The sequence below is a fragment of the Mobula birostris genome, chromosome 13 (genome assembly GCF_030028105.1).
Source record: "Mobula birostris isolate sMobBir1 chromosome 13, sMobBir1.hap1, whole genome shotgun sequence".
Taxonomy (NCBI): domain Eukaryota; kingdom Metazoa; phylum Chordata; class Chondrichthyes; order Myliobatiformes; family Myliobatidae; genus Mobula; species Mobula birostris.
In genome coordinates this window covers 93945422-93972926 of record NC_092382.1, presented here as the reverse complement: position 1 = coordinate 93972926, position 27505 = coordinate 93945422, and the positions used below count along the sequence as shown (strand labels likewise).

Sequence of the window (27505 nt, the reverse complement as noted above, 5' to 3'; positions counted from 1 at the left end):
CAAGTCAGGTCACTTTTTATTGTCATTTCGACCATAACTGCTGGTACAGTACACAGTAAAAATGAGACAACGTTTTTCAGGACCATGGTGCTACATGAACAATACAAAAACTGCACTGAACTACGTAAAAAACTACACTAGAATACAGACCTCTCCAGGACTGCATAAAGTGCACAAAACAGTGCAGGCATTACAATAAATAATAAACAAGACAATATGCACAGTAGAGGGCAGTAGGTTGGTGTCAGTCCAGGCTCTGGGTATTGAGGAGTCTGATGACTTGGGGGAAGAAACTGTTACATAGTCTGGTCGTGAAGGCCCTTCTTGAACAAAGGAATAACGTTTGCAAACTTCCAATCCTCTGGAAACTCACCAATCCCTGTTGATGATGCAAAGATCATCGCCAGAGGCTCAGCAATCTCCTCCCTCGCTTGCCACAGTAGCCTGGGCTACATCTCATCCAGTCCCGGAAACTTAACTAACATAATACCTTTCAAAAGCTCCAGCACAGCCTTTTTCTTAATGTCTATACACCCAAGCATTTCAGTCCGATCTAAGTCATCCCCACAATCGCCAAAGTCCTTTTCTCTGGTGCAGGACAGACGTGTTCCAAAAACAAAGAAACAATCAAATAGAAAAATAGTACAACCATGGCTGACAAGGGAAGTCAAAGGTAAACTAAAAGCAAAAGAGAGCGCATACGACAAAGCAAAAATTAGCTGGAAGATAGAGGATTCATGCTCTCTCCTACCCTCCCCTGCCTCCTCACTATCTTTCCCAACTAGCCCTCCTTCCCTTCCAGTCACCAAGGCCAATGGTGAAGCAAATGCCTCTGCAAGGGCTTCTGATTATTTCTTCTCTACCCTCCTACAAAGCTGAAGCCTGCAGTCGATCGGGCCATTGGGGATTTATCCAACTCCATATGCTATGAGGCTGCAAATACCTAATGGACCAGCCTCCAGACAACGAAAAGTGTACCACTTCTTGAGGACGTGATCACTACTCTAATCAGAAGCAGGGTTTGAACTGACCCCGTTGTTCACGTCCATGGTATCGCACATCTAACAAGTGAATCAGGCTGGGAAACAGCATCTTCCCCCAGGCTGTTCGAATTTTTAACATCCCACTGCCATCCAGCACACATGTACCCCTTGTCTAAATGCCCTGCCACCCCAAACCCCCTCACTCCCCAATTCACAGATACATTCTCATCCAGCACATATCTAACACCCAGTCTAAATGCCCTGTCACCCCAAACCCCCATCACTCCCCAATTCACAGATACATTCTCATCCAGCACACATGAAACACCCAGTCTAAATGCCCTGTCACCCCAAACCCCCTCACTCCCCAATTCACAGATACATTCTCATCCAGCACACATGTAACACCCTGTCTAAATGCCCTGTTACCCCAAACCCCCTCACTCCCCAATTCACAGATACATTCTCATCCTGCACACATGTAACATTCTGTCTAAATGCCCTGTCACCCCAAACCCCCTCACTCCCAATTCACAGATACATTCTCATCCAGCACACATCTAACACCCTGTCTAAATGCCCTGTCACCCCAAACCCCCTCACTCCCCAATTCACAGATACATTGTCATCCTGCACACATGTAACACTCAGTCTAAATGCCCTGTCACCCCAAACCCCCACTCCCCAATTCACAGATACATTCTCATCCAGCACGCATGTAACACCCTGTCTAAATGCCCTGTCACCCCAAACGCCCTCACTCCCCAATTCACAGATACATTCTCATCCTGCACACATGTAACACACTGTCTAAATGCCCTGTCACCCCAAACCCCTGCACTCCCCAATTCACAGATACATTCTCATCCAGCACACATGTCTTAATGTCTTGTCTTAATGTCCTGTCACCCCAAACCCCATCACTCCCCAATTCAGAGATACATTCTCATCCAGCACACATGTAACACCCTGTCTAAATGCCCTGTCACCCCAAAACCCCTCACTCCCCAATTCACAGATACATTCTCATCCAGCACACATGTAACACCCTGTCTAAATACCCTATCACCCCAAACCCCCGCACTCAACAATTCACAGATACATTCTCATCCAGCACACATCTAACACCCTGTCTAAATGCCCTGTCACCCCAAACCCCCTCACTCCCCAATTCACAGATACATTCCAATCCAGCACACATGTAACACCCTGTCTTAATGCCGTCACCCCAAACCCCCTCATTACCCAATTCACAGATACATTCTCATCCAGCACACATGTAACACCCTGTCTAAATGCCCTGTCACCCCAAACCCCCTCACTCCCCAATTCAGATACATTCTCATCCAGCACACAAGTAACACCATCTAAATGCCCTGTCACCCCAAACCCCCTCACTCCCCAATTCACAGATACATTCTCATCCAGCACACATGTAACACCCTGTCTAAATGCCCTGTCACCCCAAACCCCCTCACTCCCCAATTCAGATACATTCTCATCGAGCACACATGTAACACCCTGTCTAAATGCCCTGTCACCCCAAACCCCCTCACTCCCCAATTCACAGATACATTCTCGTCCTGCACACATGAAACACCATCTAAATGCCCTGTCACTCCATCCCCTTCACTCCCCAATTCTCAGATACATTCTCATCCAGCACATATGTAACACCGTCTAAATGCCCTGTCACCCCAAACCCCCTCACTCCCCAATTCTCAGATACAATCTCATCCAGCACATATGTAACACCCTGTCTAAATACCCTATCACCCCAAACCCCCGCACTCCACAATTCACAGATACATTCTCATCCAGCACACATGTAACACCCTGTCTAAATGCCCTGTCACCCCAAGCCCCCTCACTCCCCGATTCACAGATACATTCTCATCCAGCAAACATGTAACACACTGTCTAAATGCCCTGTCACCCCAAACCCCCTCACTCCCAATTCACAGATACATTCTCATCCTGCACACATGTAAAACCCTGTCTAAATGCCTTGTCACCCCAAACCCCCTCACTCCCCAATTCATAAATACATTCTCATCCTGCACACATGTAACACCCTGTCTAAATGCCCTGTAGCCCCAACCCCCCTCACTCCCCAATTCACAGATACATTCCAATCCAGCACACATGTAACACCCTGTCTTAATGCCCTGTCACCCCAAACCCCCTCATTCCCCGATTCACAGATACATTCTCATGCAGTACACATATAACACTCTGTCTAAATGCCCTGTCACCCCAAAACCCCTCACTCCCCAATTCACAGATACATTCTCATGCAGTACACATATAACACTCTGTCTAAATGCCCTGTCACCCCAATCCCCCGTCACCCCAATCCCCCTCACTCCCCAATTCACAGATACATTCTCATCCAGCGCACATGTAACACCCTGTCTAAATGCCCTGTCACCCCAAACCCCCTCACTCCCCAATTCACAGATACATTCTCATCCAGCACACATGTAACACCCTGTCTAAATGCCCTGACACCCCAAACCCCCGCACTCCCCATTTCACATTCTCATACTGCACTAGGCACCTTTCATCTTTTCTTGCTGGTGTTTAATATATTGATATTGCTACTTGTTCTAATATCATGGTGTCAACAACATTATAGTCTTTTACATAAACATGCACCTCGCACTTTATGTCAACCTCTCTACCTTCAGGCCATGAAACTCAAAGTCTTGGACAAATATTATTGTGCAGCAGTATTTTCTGGATCATAACTCTGTGTGCTGTGTATGGCTGTAGTCAAGTCACTTTTATTGTCATTTCAACCATAACTGCTGGTACAGTGCACAATAAAAAGGAACAACGTTCCTCCAGGACCATGGTGCCATACAGATCTCTGCAAAAGTCCTGGGCACATATACACAGCCAGGGTGCCTCAGACTTTTGCACAGTACGGTATTTGTCAATGTGGAGTGGAGACAGAGTTTGTAAATCTGTGGGAGCAAAGGATGTTGTGAATGGTGAGGATCGAGAGCCGTGGTAGGGATGTGGGAGAGGTGGCAGTGAAGGAGTGCTGGGAGGAGGTGTGGGGGGATGTTGTGGAGATGGTGAAGACACACCTAGCCTTAAAACACCAGGCTAAGTCATTTGATTCCAATAATTGGTTTATTGATCATTATACAATATCTCTCTGGTGCCTCCAGCTCCCTCCCCTCTTTCCCAACCATGATTTCCCTCTCACTGCCCCCTTCCTATTCTCAGTCCACAATGGAGACCCATCTCAGAGTCAGGTTTGTCACAGCTCGTGTGAAATTTGATGGGCTTTTTTGTGGCAGCGGTACACTGCAAGACATAAAATTGTGACATTTAAATGACTGACTTCTACACCTTGGCCTCAGAAGAATGACGTTTCGTTTAGATATTTTCATGAGCATGATTGAATGAAAATCAACTTGAAATTGAATCGGCTCATGGGAGCTTCCAGGTTACAGATTTATTGAAAGACACGCTTTCAGGAGACTTGGTACCTGAGGTTGTCTCTGCTGCTGGGACAGAAAATGTTCCCTGGGAAAAATCTCCAGTGGACAAATCTTCAGACTGTTTCCCTGTGGAAGTCCCCGGATCTGGAATAAAGGAATGGAGAAACAGGAGAGTGGAAACACTGAAACAGATCATTAGACAAGACATGAGTTTGAGGAAAAGAAGATGGGGATTGTGAAGGAACCAACGTTATCTGTCTCCCTTCATTGATTCTCCCTCCCAAACCACCATGACTCCAGGTCTCTCTCCTCAGAGAGACAGGATGAATTTCTGCAACCAAACATGATGATGAGGGTTCCCTTCAGTGAACCCCGCCACCCATTCCTGAGCTTGCAGACTCCTCTGGGCGGATGGTCAAACCTGGATTTGCTTCTCTGCTTCAAACTCCCCATGCCATCACCCACTCACTTTGCTCACTCATCCCATCTCATCCTCTCCAGAGCCTGCCAAAACCAACCCCAATCCTGACCCTATTCATCATGCCACGAGATAATCTTTACACAAAGATACACCATTACTTCAAACCTTCACCCTTCTCCGTTGCCAAGTGGAACAATGCACTCTAATGCCCCACCTTTTCAAAAACTCCCCTGAACACCGACACTGTGCTCCCCAATATCACTAACCTCCATGGACTCACCAGGTGTCCAGTGAGTTCCCACCCGGCCACTGGGGCCTTGGCCCTCTCGGTGTTTCCCACCACCCCCAATACACAATGATCATAGTCCTATCCCTCATCCATCTAGTCCTAACACTACCCATTTGATCAGCCCAGACGCAGCCAGTGATCCCTGAAGCCCACGTTTCTAATCCCCGTGATACTGACCACGTAACCCTGACACAGGTTCTCAACCCTGTCGTCACTCTCAGTGACGACCCTGTCCACTCCCTCACCCAGATCCTGATCCTTCCTGAAGGTGACTCGGACATCCCCAGTGACCACCCACATCCCTCAATCAGCAAAGCCAAGGGGCTCAGTCCTCATGCTCTGGCCACCAACCCACCTCACCCGGCCCCGTGAACCAGACTCAGACCAAGGTCATTACTGCTCACGTTATAATTGTGCAACACCATCCCTTGTAGTGATCCTGAATGGTACCGAAATTTGTCACAGGGAGGAGAGAGGAACCTCTGACTCCATCATTCACACCCCATCCCCTGCAGGTAAACTGATCCCTGAGAAGCTGTATTTTACAGTGTGAGATTGAATCCACACAGACAGAAGATTTCACACCTGGGCTCGTGTCTCCTGCTTGGACAGAGGATGATTTCTGGGTGTGTTCTCCAGACACTGATCCATTGGTCTGTTTCCCTGTGGAACTACCTGTGTATAGAACAGAGGAACAGAGAGAGTGAGAGAGTGGAGACACTGAAGCAATCATCATGAGTCTGAGGAACAGGGGAATAGGTGCATGTAGAAACCAACATCACACAGGGTCTCTCTACTGTCTCTCCCAATTCTCTGTCACACCTGATCATTCCCTTCTGTGGGAGTCGGGACAAAGTTGAGGGATTAACAAGGGGTTCAGGGTTTCCTTCAATGATCCCCACCACTGATTCCTGACCTGCAGTGTCCAGCTGTGGATCTGTACACGTCCAATATCACTTCCTCTCCAGCCACCTCTCTCTCCATCCACTCAATGGCCCCTTCGCAGCCCTCAATTTCCTCTCCAACCTGTCGTTTCCTCCAATCAACTCTCTTTCTTCACTCCCCTCACCCCTCTCTGCACTCACCATCCTCACTCCCCTACAGTCTACTCTGACCGTTTTCCATCCACGATTCTCCACTCTCCCCTCCATTCTCTTCATTCCTCTCCCCTGCCCACCGCTCCCTCCTGCTTTTTCTTCCCCACTATCATTCCCCCACTCCCGCTTCAGCCCTTACCTGCACTCTCTCTATTCCCCATACCATCCCAAACTCCATCCTCCCATAGCCCTGATTCTCCTCACCTCCTCTTCCCTTCTCCCTTCCCTCCCTTCTCACTCTCTCCTCCCCAACCTCGTCCCTCCACTCATTTCCCTCCATTCTTTCACTCCTCCCCTACCCTGTCCATTCCTTGCAGTCTCCCAACTTTATTTCCCTCTACCTTATCTTCTCTCTTTCCCTCAGTCCTCCCCGAACCCTGTCCCTAATCTCTTCCGCTCTCCCTCCTCCCCTCCCCTTCACCCTCTCTCATCCTCTGACCTCTCCTCCACTCATCTCCATCCCTCCCTGGGATCACACACAAATTGAACACCCAGATCTGTGGAGATGTGCAGTGGACATTACAGGGAGTAACGGGCTCCCGTTGTACGTGTATTCCCCAGCCCGACACAGAGTGTTGAGCTACAGGGTTCATAGTGCGGCCCCAATTCCTCACCCCTGCTTCAGGACGAGCCCCTCCAGGGATGGGCAGCACTGAGACACACTGGTGCAGTGGGTTATGCATATATAGTCAGAGGGTCACAGAACTCTGCAGAACAGGAATAGGCCCATCGGCCCATCTAGTCCATGCTGACCTGCTATTATGCCTATTCCCATTGACCCACACTTGGAACGCAGCCCCCCAGACCCCTCCCATCCAAACGTTTCTTCATTGTTACATTCAAACCCACATCCACCACTTCACTGACAGCTCATTCCACACTCTCAGTACCCTCTGAGTGAAGTTGACCCTCAGGTTCCCCCTTAACTATTTCACCTTTCACCCTTAACTTATGACTTCTGCAATTCTAGACTCTTGCAATGTCAGTGGAAAAACTACGCTCTGCCCAATCATCCCTTCTCACTCTGTCCCCAACACACACTGCTTTACCCCACCCACCCACCTCCACAGTCCAACCCCAATCCTGACCTCATTCATCACCATGATACAACCTTTACAATAAAGATCCATCGAACATTAATTATTCACTGATGCCCAAGTCCCACAATGCCCTCTGATGGCCCAACACTACAAATACTGCCTCGTACACTGATGCACCGTAGCCCTGAAAATCCGCCAGGCAACATCTAATATTCAGTAACTGTCCAGGGTATTCCCATCCTCTGTCTGGTCTACAACACTCCAGACATTACCTCCCATCCCAACACAATGACCAGTCTCCAATTCCATCGCCACCCCATCCCAATCCCACCCATTTGATCAGCCCAGTGTCAGCCAGTGATCCCCTGAACCCCACTGCTCCCTGTCACGTCCTTGCTGCCCTTATTACACAATGAACAACATTCAGTAAGTTCCTCCACGGTTACCTGAGCTCGCAGACCCTTGATTTCCTGAAATGTGAAGGTTCCCTGGTCACTGATGCTTGGGTTCCCGAGTTGTGTCCAACAGGGAATCTGTACCTAAATTTGCAGACACAGCTGCTATGGCTGTCAGACCCAGACCAGGTTTACCTGTTGCTGTTCCCTGGGGTTTTGGAGTTGTGTCTGTCTGGGGATCCGTACGTGACCTTGAAGATCCTGCTGTGGTGGTGGTCAAACCTGGACCAGGTTCTCCGGTCACTGATCCCTGGGTTCCTGAGTTGTGTCAACAGGGAATCTGTACCTGAACTTGCCAACCCAGTTGGAGTGGTGGTCAAAACGGACCAGGTTTACCTGTCACTGTTCCCTGGAGTTTTGGTGTTATGTCTGATTGGGGATCTGTACGTGAGCTCGAAGACCCTGCTGGGGTTATGGACATAACTGGACCAGGTTTTCCGGTAGGTGATCCTTGCGATTCCCGAGCTATGTCCGACTGGGAATCTGTAATATGAATATATAGAAAGGAAGGGTAAATTAGTAAATAAGTTTTTCGTTCGATCAGGAAGGAATTCAAAGGCAGGAACAGGAGGCTCAAGTCCAGGTCAAATCACCTATCACGCACATCCAGCAGGTGAATCAGTCAATAAGAGGTTCAATGTCACAGAGCGAGAAACTGAAAAACCCCAATGGACAGGAGACCTGATACCTGAGGATGTCTCTTCTGCTGACACAGAGGACGGTGATGGGGTGGGTTACAGGATGGGTGACTCCAGCCATTATCAATACTTTTCAGAGATCATCTGCCCTGTGTCAGTGGTTGCAGAACCAGTATATGTGATTTGCATCAGCTGCTCATACGACCATCCAGTACCTTGCTCCCATGCCTTCTCGTGACCCTGATTGTCGAGGGCAGGGGTGCTAAGCAGATGCCACACTTAATCCAAGGGTGACCTGCAGGCTAGTGGAGGGAAGGAGCACCCTACACCTCCTTTGGTAGAAATGTATCTCCACCCCGACAGATCTCTCATCTGTCATCTTATTTCAACCAACCCCATGCTCACCACAACAACGCTCACCACCTTTGGAGAGACAGTGGATGTTGGTGGAATTTGATGCAAGATGGAGAGAAGGATCATCTGAACAAACAACATCATTTCACCAAGACACACATCCAGCAGGTGAATCAGTCTATAAGAGGTTCAATGTCACAGAGTGAGAAACTGACAAACCCCAATGGACACGAGACCTGATACCTGAGGATGTCTCTCCCACTGAGACAGAGGATGGTGATGGGGTGGGTTGTCCTGTAGATGATCCATCGGGCTGATCCATTGTGGAAGCCTCCGGGTCTGGAACAAAGTAGCAGAGACATGGGAGAGTGGCAGAGATTAAACAACACAACAGGGACAATAATTCACAAAGATGAAATATTCTGAAAATCCAGAACACACAAAATGCTGGAAGAACTGAGCAGGTCAGTCTGCATCTCTGGAGGGGAATAAACAGTGAATGTTTTGGGCTGAGACCCTTTATCAGCACTGAGAAGGAAGGGGTAAGAAGCAAGAATAAAGAGGATGGGGGGAGTACAGCTGGCAGGTGATAGGTGAATGCAGGTGAATGGGAAGGTGGGCGGGTGAGGGAGGGGGTGATTTGGGAAACTGGGAGGTGATATGTGGAAGAGGTAAAGGGCTAAAGGAGGATTAATTCAATTGGAGAGGGGACAATGGACCAGAGAATAAAGGAATGGAGGAGGGGAGCAGAGGGAGGGGATAGACATCTGAGGAGAACAGAGGGGTTAGGAGTGGAGCCAGAGTGGGAATGGAATTAGAGAGAAGTGTTAGGGGGTAGAAATTACGAGAAGTTAGAGAAATCAGTGTTCATGCTGTCAGGGTGGAGGCTACCCAGATGGAATATGAGGTGTTGCCCTCCAATCTGAGTTTGGCCTCATCGTGTCAGTAGAGGGGGCCTTGGATAGACATGTGGGAATGGGAATGGGAAGCCGAATTGAAATGGGTAGCCACTGGGAAAACAATTTGAAAAGGAAGTCTCAGATCTGAGGAGATACCGAAACCATCCAGTCCCTGTTCAGCAACTTTCCCTCGTGAATGTCTCTGACCAGTCACTACTCTCAGTCAAAGCCCAGATGCATATTGAGGACTGAAGCAGGGAGAGATGATTCCCATCAATGACCCCCACCACACACACCTGCGCTTGCAGACCCTGCTGGGGTGGTGGTCAAACCCAGACCAGGTTCACCTGCTGCTGATCCCTGGGGTTCTGGAGTTGTGTCTGACCGGGAATCTACACGTAGGCTTGAAGACCCTGGTGTGGTGGTGGTCAAACCCAGACCAGGATCTCCCGTTACAGATTGCTGGGGTTCCCGAGTTGTGTCTGACTGGAAATCTGTAATAAGAAAATACACAAAGGAAGGGTAAGGTAGTAAACAGGTTTTACGCTAGATCAGGAAGCAATTCAACGGCAGGATCAGGAGACTCAAGACCAGTCAAATCTGTCCTCTGAAATACACACACTCCTCTCTCTTTTGCTCTTTAATACCTCGACCGTTGTCTCTCAAATCCCTCTCCTCACATCTCCCTCTCTCAGCATTCACTCTGTCTGCATCACTCTCTTGTCAGTCTCTCCTTCCTTCCCTCCAGTTGGAGTGTCACTCTCAATGTTCTCCTCATTCAACTCTCCTTATAGTCATCACTCTCTCTTCGGTCACCACATTCCTCCCAATCCAGCATCCCACCTCTCTCCAACCTCCAACAGAGCCTCATCCCTCACAACTCACCAAACCCAACCCAACAGACAGGAGAGAGGAACCACTGACTCCATCATTCACACCCCTCCCCACAATGCACTGTACATCCAGTAGGTGAACTGGTCCATGGGAGGTTCAACCTCACAGAGTGACGGAGACTGAATGAACACAGACAAGCCGAGACATGGTACCTGAGGATGTGTCTTCCACAGGGACAGAGGACAGTTCCTGGGTGTGCTCTCCAGTAGACAATCCTGTAGACTGTTCCAATGTGGAAACCTCCAGGTCTGGAACAGAGTAACAGAGACATGGGAAATGGGCAGAGCTTAAACAACACAACAGGGACAATAATTTGTACAGACAAGGAATTCTGCAGATGCTGTAAATCTAGAGCAACAGACACAAAATGCTCAAGCAACTGAGCATGTCAGGCAGCATCTCTGCAGAGGAATAAACAGTCAATGTTTGGGCCAAGTCACTTCATCAGGACTGAAAAGGAAAAGGGCAGAAGCCACGCTAAGATGGTGAGGAGAGAACAAACTGGCAGGTGAAAGGTGAAAGCAGGTGAGCGAGAGGATATCTGGGTGAGTGAGCAGGATAATGTGAGAAGCTGGGAGGTGATAGGTGGTTGAGGTAAATGGTTGGAGAAGGAGAAATCCAATGAGAGGGGACAGTGGACCATGGATTAAAGAGATGGAAGAGGGGAACCAGAGGGAGGAGATGGGCAGGGGAGGAGAGGAGAAGGGTTAAGAGGTGAACTGGAATGGGAATGGAAAAAGAGAGGGGGAAGAGAAGAGAATCTACCAAAAGTTGGAGAAATTGATATTCTTGCCATCAGGTTGGAGGCTACCTAGATTGGATATGAGGTGTTGCTCTTCGAACTCGGGGGTGGTCTCATCATGTCAATCATGGACAGGCATGTTAGAATGGGAGTAGGACGTAGAATTAAAATGGGACGCCACCAGAAAAACAATTGGACAAAGAAGTCTCTGATTTGAAAAGAAACCAAAACCATCCAATCCCTGTACACTAACTCTTCCTCCCAAATTTCCATGACTAGGCACTTCTCAAGGATGAAAGGAGGAAAGATCTTTCCATTCATTGATCCCTCGCCCCATCACAAATACCTAAGCTCGGAGACCCTGCTGAGGTGGTGGTCAAACCCACACCAGGTTCTCCGATCACTGATCCCAGGAGATCCCAAGTGGTATCCAACTGGGCATCTGCTTCTGAGCTTGTAGACCCTACTGGGGTGGTGATCAAATCCAGACCAAATTCTCCAGTTGCTGGTCAGAGGTTCCCAAGTTGTGTCCGATGGGGAATCTGTACCTGAGCTCGTCGACCCAGCTCATGTGGTGGTCAAACCTGGACCAGGTTCACCTGTCGCCGATCCCTGGGGTTCTGGAGTTGTGTTCGACTGGGGATCTATCTATACGTGAGCTTGAAGATCCTGCTGGGGTGGTGGTCAAACCCAGACCAGGTTTACCTATCACTGATCCCTGGGGTTCCCAATTTGTGTCTGACTGGGAATCGGCAATAAGGAGATAAACAAAGGAAGGGTAAAGTATAAACAAGTTTTACATTAGATCAGGAAGGAAATCAATGGCAGGAACAGGAGGCTCAAGTCCAAGTTCAAATCTATCCTCTGAAACACACACTCCCCTCTCCTTTGCTCTTTAATATCTCTACCGTCATCTCTCAAAGCCCTCTCCTCACATCTCCCTCTTGGCATTCACTCTGTCTCATCACTCTCTTGCCAATTTTTCCGTCCTTCCCACCAGTGGGAGCGTCACTCTCACTGATCTCTCTGCTCAACTCTCCTTACACAGTCATCACTCTCTCTTCACTCATCTCATTCCTCCCACTCCAGCATCCCACCTCTCTCTCTATCCCTCTCTCCTGTGTGTTTTCACTCATTTCCTTCTGTCCATGTACTGAATTACATCTGCCTCTCTCCCTCTCTCTCTCTCGGTGGCGGGGAGCGCTTTCTGTCGATCCATGAGTCGGTGAATCTCAGAATAAAAAGTGACGCAGCAGACTGTAAGATCGTCACTGCGACTGTCAGTCTCCCCTTTCACTGTGAAATGGATGAAATCTCTCTGACCCTTGTTAGTGAGAGAGAGCGCCTGTGGCTGTCGAACTGTTGGGTAAACAACAGTTTTTGTTGACTGCAGATCGTGGTGTCTCTTTGGCTGCTTTGATATTGCTTGGTGGGTGGGGGTGTCATTGATGCTTTTTTGCTGAAATGGGTGGGGGTGGTAATGAACAGAGCCATTTGAAACCTCCCTCCTGTATCACTCTCGATCTCTCCAGCCCTCTCTGTTCATTCTTCCCACCCCACTCTCTCCAACCCCCAACAGAGCCTCATCCCTCACCACTCACCAAACCCAACCCAACAGACAGGAGAGAGGAACCACTGACTCCATCATTCACACTCGCCCCACAATGCACTGTACATCCAGTAGGTGAACTGGTCCACGGGAGGTTCAACCTCACAGAGTGACAGAGACTGAATGAACACAGGCAGACTGAGACTTGGTACCTGAGGATGTGTCTCCCGCAGGGACAGAGGTTGGTTTCTGTGTCTGTTTTCCAGTAGATGTTCCTTTAGACTGCTCCGACGTGGAAACCTCCAGGTCTGGAACAAAGTAACAGAGACATGGGAGATTGGCTGAGTTTAAACAACACAACACAGAAAATAGTTCACAAAGATGAATATTCTGAAAATCCAGAGCAACACACACAAAATGCTGGAAGAACTCAGCAGGTCAGGCTGCATCTCTGGAGGGGAATAAACAATGAATGTTTTGGGCTGAGACCCTTCATCAGCACTGGAGAGGAAGGGGGAAGAAGCCAGAATAAAGAGGTGGGGATGAGTACAGCTGGCAGGTGATAGGTGAAGCCAGGTGAGTGGGAAGGTGGGTGGGTGAGGGAGGGGATGATTTAAGAAGCTGGGAGGTGATATGTGGAAGAGGTAAAGGGCTGAAGAAGGACTAATCCAATTAGAGAGGACAGTGGGCCAGAGAATAAAGGAATGGAGGAGGGGGACCAGTGGGAGATGATGGGCAGGTGAGGACAGGAGAAGGGCTAAGAGGGGAGTCGGAATGGGAATGGAAATAGAGAGCAGTGGTAGGGGGTAGAAATAACTGTCAGCAGAGAAATCAGTGTTCCTGCCACACACACAAAATGCCGGAGGGACTTAGCAGGCCAGGCAGCATCTATGGGAAAGGAGTAAACAGTCGACATTTTGGGCCGAGACCCTTCAGCAGGACTGGAGGAAAAAAGATGAACAGTCAGATTTAGAAGCTCGGGGGAGAGGAAGGAGAAACACGAGATGTTAGGTGAAACCGGAAGGGGGAGGGGTGAAGTAAAGAGCTGGGAAGTTGATAGGTGAAAGAGGTACAGGGCTGCAGAAGGGGGAATCCAATAGAAGACAGAAGGCCATGGAAAATAAAGGGGGTAGGAGCACCAGAAGGAGGTGATGGGCAGGCAAGTTGATTAGGTGAGAGAGGGAAAGGAGATGGGGAATGATGAAGAATTGAGGACCATTACCAGAAGTTTGAGAAATCAATGTTCATGGCTGTCAGTTCGGAAACTACACGGACACAATATGAGGTGTTGTCCCTCCAGTTTGAGTTTGGCCTCATCATGTCAGTGGAGGAGGCCTTGGACAGACATGTGGGAATGGGAAATCTCCCTTGTGAATGGCTGTCACTACTCTCAGTCAAAGCCCAGATGAATATTGAGAACTGAAGGAGGGAAAGATCATTCCTTTCAATGACCCCTACCATGGATACCTGAATTTACCGACCCTGGGTTTCCTGAATTGTGTCCAACTGGGGATCTATACGTGAACTTGAAGACCCTGCTGGGGCAGTGGTCAAACCCGGACCAGGCTCACCTGTCGCTGATCCCTGGGGGTCCTGAGTTGCGTCTGACTGGGAATCTGCAATAAGAAGATATACAAAGGAAGAGTAAAGTAGTGAACAAGTTTTACGTTAGATCAGGAAGAATTTCAATGCCAGGAACAGGAGGCTTAAGTCCAGGTCAAACCTGTCCTCTGAAATAAACACACTCCCCTCTCCTTTGCTCTTTAATACCTCTACACTTGTCTCTCAAACCTCTCTCCTCACATCTCCCTCTGTCGGCATTCACTCTGTCTGCATCACTCTCTCGTCAGTCTCTCCTTCCTTCCCTCCAGTTGGAGCGTCACTCTCACTGATCTCTCTGTCCAACTCTCCTTACACAGTCATCACTCTCTCTTCGCTCACTTCATTCCTCCCGCTCCAGCATCCCACCTCTCCCTCCATCCCTCTCTCCTGTGTGTTTTCACCCATTTCCTTCTGTCCATGTACTGATTTACTCCAATCCCACTCCGGTCGTTTCTATGTCTCATCAGTCACCGTGCAAATCCTCACAGTCATTCCTCTCTGACCATCCTCCCCTCTCACCTGCACCACTCCTCCCCTCCCTCCTGTGTTACTCCACCCCTCTCTGTTCATTCCTCCCACCCCACTCTCTCCAACCCCCAACAGAGCCTCATCCCTCACGACTCACCAAACCCAACCCAACAGACAGGAGAGAGGAACCACTGACTCCATCATTCACACCCCTCCCCACAATGCACTGTACATCCAGTAGGTGAACTGGTCCATGGGAGGTTCAACCTCACAGAGTACAGAGACTGAATGAACACAGACAGACTGAGACTTGGTAACACAGACATGGGAAATGGGCAGACCTTAAACAACACAACAGGGACAATAATTTGTACGACAAGAATTTCTGCAGATGCTATAAATCTGGAGCAACACACACAAAATACTGAAGGAACTCAGCAGGTCAGGCAGAACCTCTGGTGGGGAATAAACAGTTGATGTTTTCGGCCAAGACACTTCATCAGGACTGGAAAGGAAGGGGGCAAAAGCCAGAATAATAAACGTGGAAAGTGTTCAAGCTGGTAGGTGACAGGTGAAGACAAAAGAGTGAGAAGATGTCTGGATGAGAAACATAGAAAATCTAGAGCACAATACAGGTCCTTCGGCCTACAAAGTTGTGCTGAACATGTCCCCACCTTAGAAATTACTAGGCTTACCTATAGCCCTCTATTTTTCTAAGCTCCATGTAGCTAGCCAAAAGTCTCTTAAAAGACCCTATCGTATCCGCCTCCACCACCGTTGCTGGCAGCCCATTCCACGCACTCACCACTTTCTGAGCAAAAAAACCTACCCCTGACATCTTCTCTGTACCTACTCCCCAGCACCTTAAACCTGTGTCCTCTTGTGGCAACCATTTCAGCCCTGGGAAAAAGTCTCTGACTATCCACACGATCAATGCCTCTCATCATCTGATACACCTCTATCAGGTCACCTCTCATCCTCCGTCACTCCAAGGAGAAAAGGCCAAGTTCACTCAACCTATTCACATAAGGCACGCTCTCTAATCCAGGCAACATCCTGGTAAATCTCCTCTGCACCATTTCTAAGGTTTCCACGTCCTTCCTGTAGTGAGGTGACCAGAACTGAGCACAGTACTCCAAGTGTGGTCTGACCAGGGTCCTACATAGCTGCAACATTACCTCTCAGCTCCTAAATTCAATTCCACGATTGATGAAGGCCAATACACCATATGCCAATGGTCCCCAACCAGGCGGACTGGTACCGGCCTGCAAAGCATGTGCTACCGAGCCGTGAGGAAACGATATGATTTGACGATATGAGTCAGCAGCACTTTTCCTCATTCCCTGCATGCCCACCGTTGAGCTTGAACGCATGCGAGGTCATTACATATGCAAGGTCATTACCTGCACGTCATCCATGTCAGCGCGGGAAGGCCATCAACTCCTCGAGCTTGCAAATGACGGCGGGCTGAAAAGTATGTTTGACATAATATCTCTGCCGGCATTCTGGATCAAAGTCAAGGCTAAATATCCTGAGATAGCCACAAAAACAATGAAAACGTTGCTTCCATTTCCAACATATCTCTGCAATGAATGCAACGAAAACTAAATTGCAAAATAGACTGGACATAAGGAACCCCTTTCGAGTATCGCTGTCTCCCATCATCCTTCGACAGCACTGTCTTGTTGCAGGGAAACAAGCCCAAGGCTCCCACTGATTCAGCGATATTGGTGTGTTGCAATGATTTTATGTGTTCATACGGGAAAAATATGTGCTGTGGGTTTAATATCCAAACGTTACTTAAAATGTTATGATGCTATTGACTTATAAGTGACTTATAATTGACTTATCACTATATTCATGCGAGGAAAATATGCGCTGTGTGTTTAATATCCAAACGTTACTTAAAATGTTATGATGTTATTGACTTATAAGTGACATATATAACCATATAACCATTTAACAATTACAGCATGGAAACAGACCATCTCGGTCCTTCTAGTCCGTGCAGAACGCTACTCTCACCTAGTGCCACCAACCTGCACTCAGCCATAACACTCCATTCCTTTCCTGTCCATATACCTATCGAATTTTTCTTTAAATGATAATATCAAATCTGCCTCTACCACTTCTACTGGATGTTCGTTCAACACTTACTTCAAGCTCCCCTGTCCTCCCCGATAATTGACTTATCTCTATATTCATGCAAGGAAAATATGTGCTGTGAGTTTAATATTAAATTCGTTAGATAAACCCTTTTAGAAATGAAATTGAGTGTATTAGCCACTTATCACCTATATTCTGGTCGTGATTGACACCCAACCACACCCCCCCCGCCCCCGAACAGTATCGTCAAAACCGATTTGTAGAAAAAAATCGGCATGGCACATACATGCATGTGCACACAGGTGCCCGCGCAAGGCTTCATGATCATGGTAGTCTTTCATGGTCGGCCGGTCCGCAAGAATATTGTCAATAATACACTGGTCCGTGGTGCAAAGATCACAGAATCAACCTGCGCAGCTGTTTTGAGTGTCCTATGGACTCGGACCCTATGATCCCTTTGATCCTCCACACTGCCAAGAGTCTTACCATTAATACTACATTCTGCCATCATATTTGACCTACGAAAATGAACAACTTCACACTTATCTGAGTTGAACTCCATCTGCCACTTCTTAGCCCAGTTTAACATCCTATCAATGTCCTGCTGTAACCTCTGACAGCCCTCCACACTATCGACAACACCCCCAACCTTTGTGTCATCAGCAAACTTACTAACCCATCCCTCCACTTCCTCATCCAGGTCATTGACAAACCAGAAAAGTTGGGATATTTTCCAAAATGCAATAAAAACAAAAATCTGTGATATGTTAATTTACGTGAACCTTTATTTAACTGACAAAGGTACAAAGAAAAGATTTTCAGTAGTTTTACTGACCAACTTAATTGTATTTTGTAAACATACACAAATTTAGAATTTGATGGCTGCAACACACTCAACAAAAGTTGGGACAGAGGCATGTTTACCATTGTGTTACATCACCTTTCCTTTTAATAACACTTTTTAATCGTTTTGGAACTGAGGATACTAATCGTAGTAGATTTGCAATTGGAAATTTTGTCCATTCTTGCTTGATATAAGACTTCAGCTGCTCAACAGTCCGTGGTCTCCGTTGTCTGATTCTCCTCTTCATGATGCACCATACTTTTTCAATAGGAGATAGATCTGGACTGGCAGCAGGCCAGTCAAGCACACGCACTCTGTGTCTACAAAGCTACGCTGCTGTAGCCCATGGAGAATGTGGTCTGGCATTGTCCTGCTGAAATAAGCATGGACGTCCTGGGAAGAGACGTCACTTTGATGACAACATATGTCTCTCTAAAATCCTAATATATGCCTCAGAGTCAATGGTACCTTCACATACATGCAACTCACCCATGCCGAGGGCACTGATGCACCCCCATACCATCACAGATGCCGGCTTTTGCACCTTTTGCTGATAACAATCTGGATGGTCGTTTTCATTTTTGGCATGGAGAACTCGACGCCCGTTTTTTCCGAAAACAAGCTGAAATGTGGACTCATCTGACCACAGCACACGGTTCCACAGTCTTTCGGTCCATCTGAGATGAGCTCGGGCCCAGAGAACTCATGATGTATGGCTTCCTCCTTGCATAATACAGTTTCAAGTTGCATTTCTGGATGCAGCGACCGACTGTGTTGAGTAACAATAGTTTTCCGAAGTACTCCCGAGTGCCGGTGGCTATAATTGTCACAGTAGCATGACGGTTTCTTAGGCAGTGCCACCTGAGGGCCCGAAGATCATCCTCAAAAAATTCAATCAGGCTCATAAGGCACGCCCTGCTCTTGACAACACCATGCTGACTACTCCTAATCATATTATACCTCTCCAAATGTTCATAAATCCTGCCTCTGAGGATCTTCTCCATCAACTTACCGAACTACTGAGGTAAGACTCACTGGTCTATAATTTCTCTACTCCCTTTCTTGAATAAAGGAACAACATCCGCAATTCTCCAATCCTCTGGAACCTCTCCCGTCCCCATTGATGATGCAAAGATCATCGCCAGAGGCTCAGCAATCTCCTCCCTCACCTCCCACAGTAGCCTGGGGTACCTCTCATTAGGTCCTGGCGACTTATCCAACTTGATGCTTTCCAAAAGCTCCAGCACATCCTCTTTCTTAATATCTACATGCTCAAGCTTTTCAGTCTGCTGCAAGTCATCACTACAATCACCAAGATCCTTTTCCATAGTGAATACTGAAGTACAGTATTCACTGAGTACCTCTGTTATTTCCTCCGGTTCCATGCACACTTTCCCACTGTCACACTTGATGGGTCCTATTCTTTTACGTCTTATCCTCTTGCTCTTCACACACTTGTAGAATGCCTTGGGGTTTTCCTTAATCCTGCTCACCAAGACCTTCTCATGGCCACTTCTGGCTCTCCTAATTTCCTTCTTAAGCTCTTTCCTATTAGCCTTATAATCTTCCAGATCTCTAACATTACCTAGCTCTCTGAAACTTTTGTAAGCTTTTCTTTTCTTCTTGACTAGATTTATTACAGCCTTTGTACACCATGGTTCCTGTACCCTACCATAACTTCCATCTCATTGGAACGTACCTATGCAGAACTCCACCCAAATATCCCCTGAACATTTGCCACATTTCTTCCATACTTTTCCCTGAGAACATCTGTTTCCAGCTTAAGCTTCCAATTTCCTGCCTGATAGCCTCATAATTCCCCTTACTCCAATTAAATGCTTTTCCAACTTGTCTGTTTCTATCTCTCTCCAAAGCTATTGTAAAGGAGATAGAATTATAAACACAAAATAATCTGCAGATGCTGGGGTCAAAGCAACACTCACAACATGCTGGAGGAACTCAGCAGGTCGGGCAGCATCAGTGGAAAAGATCAGTCGATGTTCCAGGCCAGAACCCTTTGTCAGTAGATAGAATTATGATCACTATCTCTAAAATGCTCTCCCGCTGAGAGATCTGACACCTGACCAGGTTCATTTCCCAATACCAAATCAAGTACAGGTACACTTGTAAGTTTTTCTACATATTGTGTCAAGAAACCTTCCTGAACACACCTGACAAACTCCACCCCATCTCAACCCCTTGCTCTAGGGACATGCCAATCGATATTTAGGAAATTAAAATCTCCCATCACGACAACTCTGTTATTATTACACCTTTCCAGGATCTGTTTCCCTATCTGCTCCTTGATACCACTGTTACTATTGGGCGGCGTATAAAAAACACCCAGTAAAGTTATTGACCCCTTCCTGTTCCTAACCTCCACCCACAGAGACTCGGTAGACAATCCCTCCATGGCGTCCACCTTTTCTGCAGCCATGACACTATTATCTCTGATCAACAGGTCCACGTCCCCACCTCTTTTGCCTCCCTCCCCGTCCTTTCTGAAACATCTAAAACCCGGCACTTGAAGTAACCATTCCTGTCCCTGAGCCATCCAAGCCTCTGTAATGGCCACAACATCATATCTCCAAGTACTGATCCACGATCTAAGCTCATCCGCTTTGTTCACAACACTCCTTGCGCTAAAATAGACACACCTCAAAACTTCGTTCTGAGTGCGTCCCTTCTCTATCGAGTGAGCATGATGGTGTGAGAAGCTGGGAGGTGATATGTGGAAGAGGCAAAGGGCTGAAGAAAGAGAAATCCAAGGAGAGAGGATAGTGGACAATCAAATAAAAAGATGGATGGGGGGACCAGATGAAAGAGATGGGCAGGTGGGGAGAAGAGAAGGACTAAAAGGGGAGTCAGAACAGGAATGGAAAAAGAGAGAAGTGGGAGAGAGGAGAAACTACCAAAGGTTAGAGAAATCGATATTCATGCCATAAGATTGGAGGCTACCAAGACGAAATATGAGGTGTTGCTCTTCGAATGAACCTGAGGGTGGTCTCATCGTGTCAGTCATGGACAGTTATGTCAGAATAGGAGTGGGACATAGAATTAAAATGGGTAGCCAACTGAACAACAATTTTACAAAGAGTTCTCTGATTTGAAAAGAAACCAAAATCATCTAGTCCCTGTTCACCAGTTCTCCCTCCCAAAACTTCTGTGACTAGTCAATTCTCTTAGTCAAAGCCCAGATGACTGAAGGAGGGAAAGATCACTCCATTCATTGACCCCTCCCTCCCCCCTCACAGATACCTCAGCTCAAAGACCCTGCTGGGGTGGTGAACAAACTTGGACCAGTTTTTCCCCATTGTTGCTACCTGGGGACCCTGAGATGTATCCGATTGGGAATCTGTACCTGAGACCACAGAACCTGCTGAGGTGGTGGTCAAACCCGGACCTGGTTCTCCGGTTGCTGTTCCCTGGGCTTCCCAAGTTGTGTCCAACTGGGGATCTGTACTTGTGTTCACAGACCCTGCAGGGGTCGTGGTCAAACCTGGTCCAGGTTCTCCGGTTGTTGATCCCTGGGGTTCCCGAGTTGTGTCTGACTGGGAATCTCCAATAAGAAGATATACAAAGGAAGGGTAAAGTAGTGAACAAGTTTTATGTTCAATCAGGAAGGAATTCAACCGCAGGAACAGGAGGCTCAAGTCCAGGGCAAATCTGTCCTCTGAAATACACACACTCCCCTCTCCTTTGCTCTTTAATAACTCGCCCCTTCACTCTCAAATCCCTCTCCTCACATCTCCCTCTCTCAGCATTCACTCTGTCTGCATCACTCTCTTGTCAGTCTCTCCTTTCTTCCCTCCAGTTGGAGTGTCACTCTCAGTGTTCTCTCTGTCCAACTCTCCTCACACAGCCATCACTCTCTCTTCACTCACCACATTGCTCCCACTCCAGCATCCCACCTCACTCTCCATCCCTCTTCTCCTGTGTGTTTTCACCCATTTCCTTCTGTCCACATACTGAATTACTCAAACCCCACTCTGATCGTTTCTATATCTCATCAGTCACCGTGCAACTCCTCAGTCATTCCTCACTTCCTCTTTCTGACCAATGGGTGGAGTTAAGATGGCGCTAAGCTTCTTCAAGCTCATCTGCGGAAACAGTTTAAATTCCTCTCTTTACTGTCTCCTTTTCCCCTTTTCATGCTGGCTGGGGTTCTATCGAGGTCCTGATCTGCAACGGCACTGAAACTGTTTTTTATGGCGGATGATCACCCGCTCCTGGCCGACCGTTTTCCCACATTCTCCACGCACGGCTGGGAAGATGGTGCCTCCGGGGTGCAACCCTGTGGATAACTGATTCCAGGCTGATGTTGCCGACTGAGGTGTCGTGGGAAAAGGAACATCAGGATTTCGCTGCGGCGGATGTATGGACGGAGGTCTCTGTGGTTGAGCGATCACACTCTCTCTCTTTCTCTCAGTGGTGGGGAGAGTTTTCTGCTGATTCTTGAGTTGGATAATCTCGGAATAAAAAGTGACGCAGCAGACTAACATCATCACACCGACCGTCAGTCTCTCCTTTCACTGTGAAATGGGTGACATCTCTCTGACCCTTGTTAGAGCGAGAGAGAGAGTGAGTGAGAGTGAGAGATGTATGGATGGAGGTCTCTGCAGTTGAGCGATCACACTCTCTCTCTCTGTCTCAGTGGCGGGGAGTTTTGTCAATTCTCGAGTCGGAGAATCTCAGAAAGAAAAGTGACACAGCAGATTGTAACATCATCACAGCGACTGTCAGTCTCCCCTTTCACTGTGAAATGGGTGACATCTCTCTGACCCTTGTTAGTAGAGCGAGAGAGAGCACGCGAGAGAGTGAGAGTGACAGAGTGAGAAAAAGAGAGAGCGAACGAGAGAGAGTGCCTGTGGCTGTTGAACTGTCCGGTAAACAAGTTTTTGTTGACTGCAGATCATGGTCTCTCTTTGGCTGCTTTGCTATTGCTTGATGGGTGGCGGGTGCTGACACATTTTTGCCAAAATGGGTGGGGTTGGAGGGGGGAAGGTTGATTTGTTGATTATTTGTGCGTAGGAGGGGGAGAGGGGCTTTGGGATTCTAATGTCCTTCTGTCATTCATTCTTTTGGGTTCCTCTGTAATTCATGAACACAACCTCACTATTCCTCTCTTTGCACTATTTATTTAGTTTATTTTTGTTTGGAACGTACAGGAATATTTTTTGTCTTGCACTGTACTGCTGCCAAAAAACAACAAATTTCACAAGATACGTTAGTGATAATAATCCCGATTCTGAACCTGAATCTCTTACCACTGACCATAAATCTATGTCCCCTAGTTATATTCACCCCTGATCAGTAGTAATATTTCCAGCAGGAGGTCCCACACCAACAGCTTCAGGAACATTTATTACCCCATAACCATCAGACTCCTGACCGGCGTGGATAACTTCACTCACATCAACTCTGAACTGATTCCACAACCGACAGACTCACTTTCAAGGAATCTACAACTCATCATCTCAGTATTATTTAATATTTTATTTCCAAAATTTGCCGCCTTTTTCACGTTGCTTGTTTGTCAGTCTTTGTTTTTGTACAGTTTTTCATAAATGCTGTTGTATTTCTTTATTTTCCTGTAAATGACTGCAATAAAATGAATCTCAGGATAGTACATGGTGACAAATAAGTACTTTGATAATAAATCTTACTTTGACTCTGAGCCGACCCTATCTGTACCCCTCGTAATCTTCTTCACATTTTTATATACCCTCAGAATCAGAATAATTATCACCATTTAACATCACTGGAAATTTGTCATTTTGAGCAACAGTGCAGTGCAAAACTTAAATTTGCTTTAAATTAGTTAAAAATATTTACTCATTTATTGAAAGGTACAGCAGGGTAACGGGTCCTTTCGGCCCAACAAGTCCATGCTGTCCAATTACAGACATTGTGCAAAAGACAACAATCTGTGCAAATTCAAAAAAATTATAGTAATATATGAATAAACAATAAGTATCGAGAACATGAGGTGAAAAGTCCTTGAAAGTGAGTCCATAGGTTGTGGGAACAGTTCAGTAACGGGGTGAGTGTTGAGTGACATTATCCCCTCTGGTTCAAGAGCCTGATGTCTGAGGAGTAATAACTGCCCCTGGCTCTGGTGCTGTGGGTCCTGAGGCTCCTGTACCTTCTTCCTGATGGTAACAACACGAAGAGAGCATGTCCTGGGGGGTGGAGGTTCCTGATGATGAATGCTGACAACGCTCCATGTCGATATGCTCAATGGTGGGGAGGGCTTTATCCGTGATGGACTGGGCCATCAATTATTTAGAGATACAGCACAGTAACCGGCCCAACGAGCCCCACCACCCATGTGACCAATTAACCTACTAACTCAGATGTCTTTGTAATGGGGGAGGAAACCGACACAGTCACAGGGAGAATGTACAAACTCCTTGCAGACAGAGACGGTAACAATTAAACAAATAGTGAAAATATCCTGCCTGAACGTCACTCCAAACCTCACCCACCGGACACTTTCATTTCCTCCACCCCTGAGCACCAGGTCTCAGCCCCCCTGCTCTGTCACTGAGCCATCTCCACGTCTTCCAGACCGGCCTCCGTCCAAGGTAGGTCATTCTGGATAAGTGAATCACCTCATGTACTCCTGAGATTGTCAGTGGGGATAGAACGGACTCCATCATTCACATCCCACTGAGAAACACAGATAATGACTGGATCAGCTCGCAAGAGCCTGTAGGACACAGAGTTGTGGAATGACCCTCCTCCCCCACTGTCACAGGACTTACTACCTGAGGATGTGTCTCCCGATGGGACAGAGGGCAGTTCCTGGGTGGTCCTTCCAGTCGATGACCCTTTGGCCTGTTCCCTTGGAGAAATCCCCAGGTCGAGGATAAAGAAACAGAGACGTGGGAGAGGGAAAATCACTGAAACATCATACCTCTCTCCTACAAATGAGACTACTCCAAATTCTTTATTACTACAGGAGACTCCCATCATTCACAGTTGGGATGAAATTCTGGGACTGACCACGGGAATCAGCATTCCCTTCCATGACCCCCACCACCAATTCCTGAGCTGTGGACCGTTCAGCATCCATCATGTCTCCACCCACCTCCCCCCCCATCTGTTTGTGGCTCCCTCTCAGCACCCCTCCTCCCTCCATATTATACCCCAGACCTCTCTCCCATCCCCACAAACAATCTCCCTCCATTGCCCTTATTCCTCCTCCCTCCTCCTCCCTCCTCTTTCTCTCCCCACCGCTCTCCCTCCTCTCCATTTTCTCACTTCCCTCCACCCCAGTCCTTCCCCTCCTAACCCTCCTTTCTCCTCAATGTCCCTGCCCCTCTTCCCCCTGATGATGTTCACGTGGTCCCCATGTGTGACAGGGCAGCCCGGGGGTGGGGGGGTTTCTCTCAGGTCACCTCACTGTAGGAAGGATGTGGAAGCTTTAGAGAGAGTGCAGAATGGATTTACCAGGACGATGTCTGGATTGGAGAGCATGTCTTGTGAGGAGAGGTTGAGTGAGCTCGGGCTTTTCTCTTTGGAGTGAAGGAGGATGAGAGATAACTTGATAGAGGTGTACACGATGGTAAGAGGCATAGAACGAGTAGTCAGCCAGAGACTTTTTCCCCAGGGAGGAAGTGGCTAATACCAGCAGGTGTAATTTTAGGTGACTGGAGGAAAGTACAGGATGGATGTCAGAGATTAAGCTCTTCACACAGAGAGTGGTGGGTGTGTGGAACACCCTGCAAGGGGTGGTGGTACAGACAGATATATTCGGGGCATTTAACAAACTCATAGGCACATGGATGACAAAAACATGGACGGTTATAGGGGAGGGAAGGGTTAGATTGATCTCAGAGTAGGTCTGCACAACACTGTGGGCCGAAGGGCCTGTGCTGTGCTGTACTGTTCTGTGTTCCATGATCTCTGTCTCAGGTCAGACTGGGCAGTTTCATTCTGACCCAGGTGTGAAGGGGGATACGAGAAAGGTGATCACAGACCACGGGCAGGACAGCCGACTGGAAAACTCAGCCCGTGGTGTGTGTTGGTGACTCAGGATCTCCCAGAACTTCCCCACAACTACCACACTGCTGTGTCACTGGGGAACGGTGACCTACCTGTACAGTACACAGCAGTATTCCTGGGTGCCGGCTTCAGCCAATACACAAAGTAACCGGAGCAGTTTTTCACCTTGATCTCCTGGCTCCAACGACAGGAGTCTTCACCCACAGTGAAGCAGACGGTCCTGGCCACCTCCCCCTCTCCCACGTTGGGATGGGAACCTGGAATGAGATTTAGAAACACTGTAAAATGTACCCGGTCCCACAGTACAGCGGGGAATGTGAATCAGGACCCACTGTAAATCAGTGGTTCACAACCCACGGTCCGGTCCAGCCTCAGTCAGCACTGAGCTGCTCCCTCTCCCTCTCCTCCCCACCCTCCCTGCAGCAGCACCTTAATCTTCTGAATGAGCCTCCCATGAGGGACCTTGTCAAACATCTGAGGGATCTCACTGAAATCTATCGAATATTGAAAGGCCTGGATAGTGTGGACATGGAGAGGATGTTTCCAAATGTGGGGGAGTCTGGGACCAGAGAACACAGCCTCAGAACACAAGAACCTCCCTTTAGAACAGAGATGAGGGAGAATTTCCTTCACCAGAAGGGAGTGAATCTGTGGAATTCATTGCCACAAACGGCTGTGGAGGTCACGTCATTTATAAATGTAAAGTGGAGGTTGAGAGGTTTTTTTGATTTGTGAGGGTGTCATTTGTGACTGTCCCTCATTCACCCACGGTCTTCCCAATGCTCACAAGTCCCATCTATAAGAATCCTCTCCACTGCTTTCCCTACCAATGACGTGAGACTTACTGGTCAGAGAGTCACAGAAAGCTACAGCACAGAAACAGGCCCTTCGGCCCATCCAGTCCATGCTGAACCATTTAAACTGCCTTGTCCCATCAACCTGTACCCGGACCATAGCCGTCCATCTCTCCCATCCATATACCAACCAAACTTCTCTGACACATTGAAATCAAAATGGCATCCACCACTTGCTCAGGCAGCTCGATCCACACTGTCATTATTCTGTTTCCCAATATTTTCTCCACATTGGAACTGAATGTTAAATCTGTTTTATTTATTTATTTATCTATCTGTTTGGCACTAAAACGTGGAGAATGGGCTTCTGGCCCTTCAGTCACACCACCTCAGCAATCCTCAACAACCCTGATTAACCTAACCTAATCATGGGACAATTTACCCACCCGGTACGTCTTCGGACTGTGGGAGGAAACCGGAGAACCCGGGGAAAACCCATTCATTCCATGGGGAGGACGGACAGAGACTCCTTACAGATGACGCTGGAACTGAACTCTGAACTCCGACACCCCGACCTGTAACAGCGACGCGCTAACCACAACGTTACCATGGCAACCATTAATTTATCCCACTAATTGGTAAACGATGATGTCTGCAGACTCCCCCAACTCCCTGGAGATTGCCCCACCACTGAAATGAGTCTGAGGTCGTTGAAGCTCCTCCAGGTCGTATCCAGAATGGGGTCAGTGGGCAGATCAGTTCTGTAACCCAACTCCAGGAAGTTGGCACTCCTCCACCGGACTCCATGACGATACAGGACCGTAGAGCAGTCTGAGTGACTGTGGGGAGACCTCTCAGGGAGATG

The 27505-nt window shown here is 47.8% G+C and overlaps 1 protein-coding gene across 1 annotated transcript in view; it reads right to left on the bottom strand.

The window, feature by feature from the left end:
- LOC140208053 (uncharacterized) overlaps positions 1-27250 on the bottom strand; it is a 31760-nt gene extending 4510 nt beyond the window's left edge. The window contains exons 1-7 of the mRNA XM_072276580.1: positions 27216-27250; positions 25939-26040; positions 14388-14432; positions 10678-10773; positions 10028-10125; positions 8976-9071; positions 8077-8223 (exon numbers count right to left, since the gene is read on the bottom strand). Coding sequence (XP_072132681.1) covers positions 8077-8223; positions 8976-9071; positions 10028-10125; positions 10678-10773; positions 14388-14432; positions 25939-26040; positions 27216-27250 — 619 coding nt within the window. The remainder of the gene's footprint in view (positions 1-8076; positions 8224-8975; positions 9072-10027; positions 10126-10677; positions 10774-14387; positions 14433-25938; positions 26041-27215) is intronic.
- Positions 27251-27505: the final 255 nt, after the last annotated feature.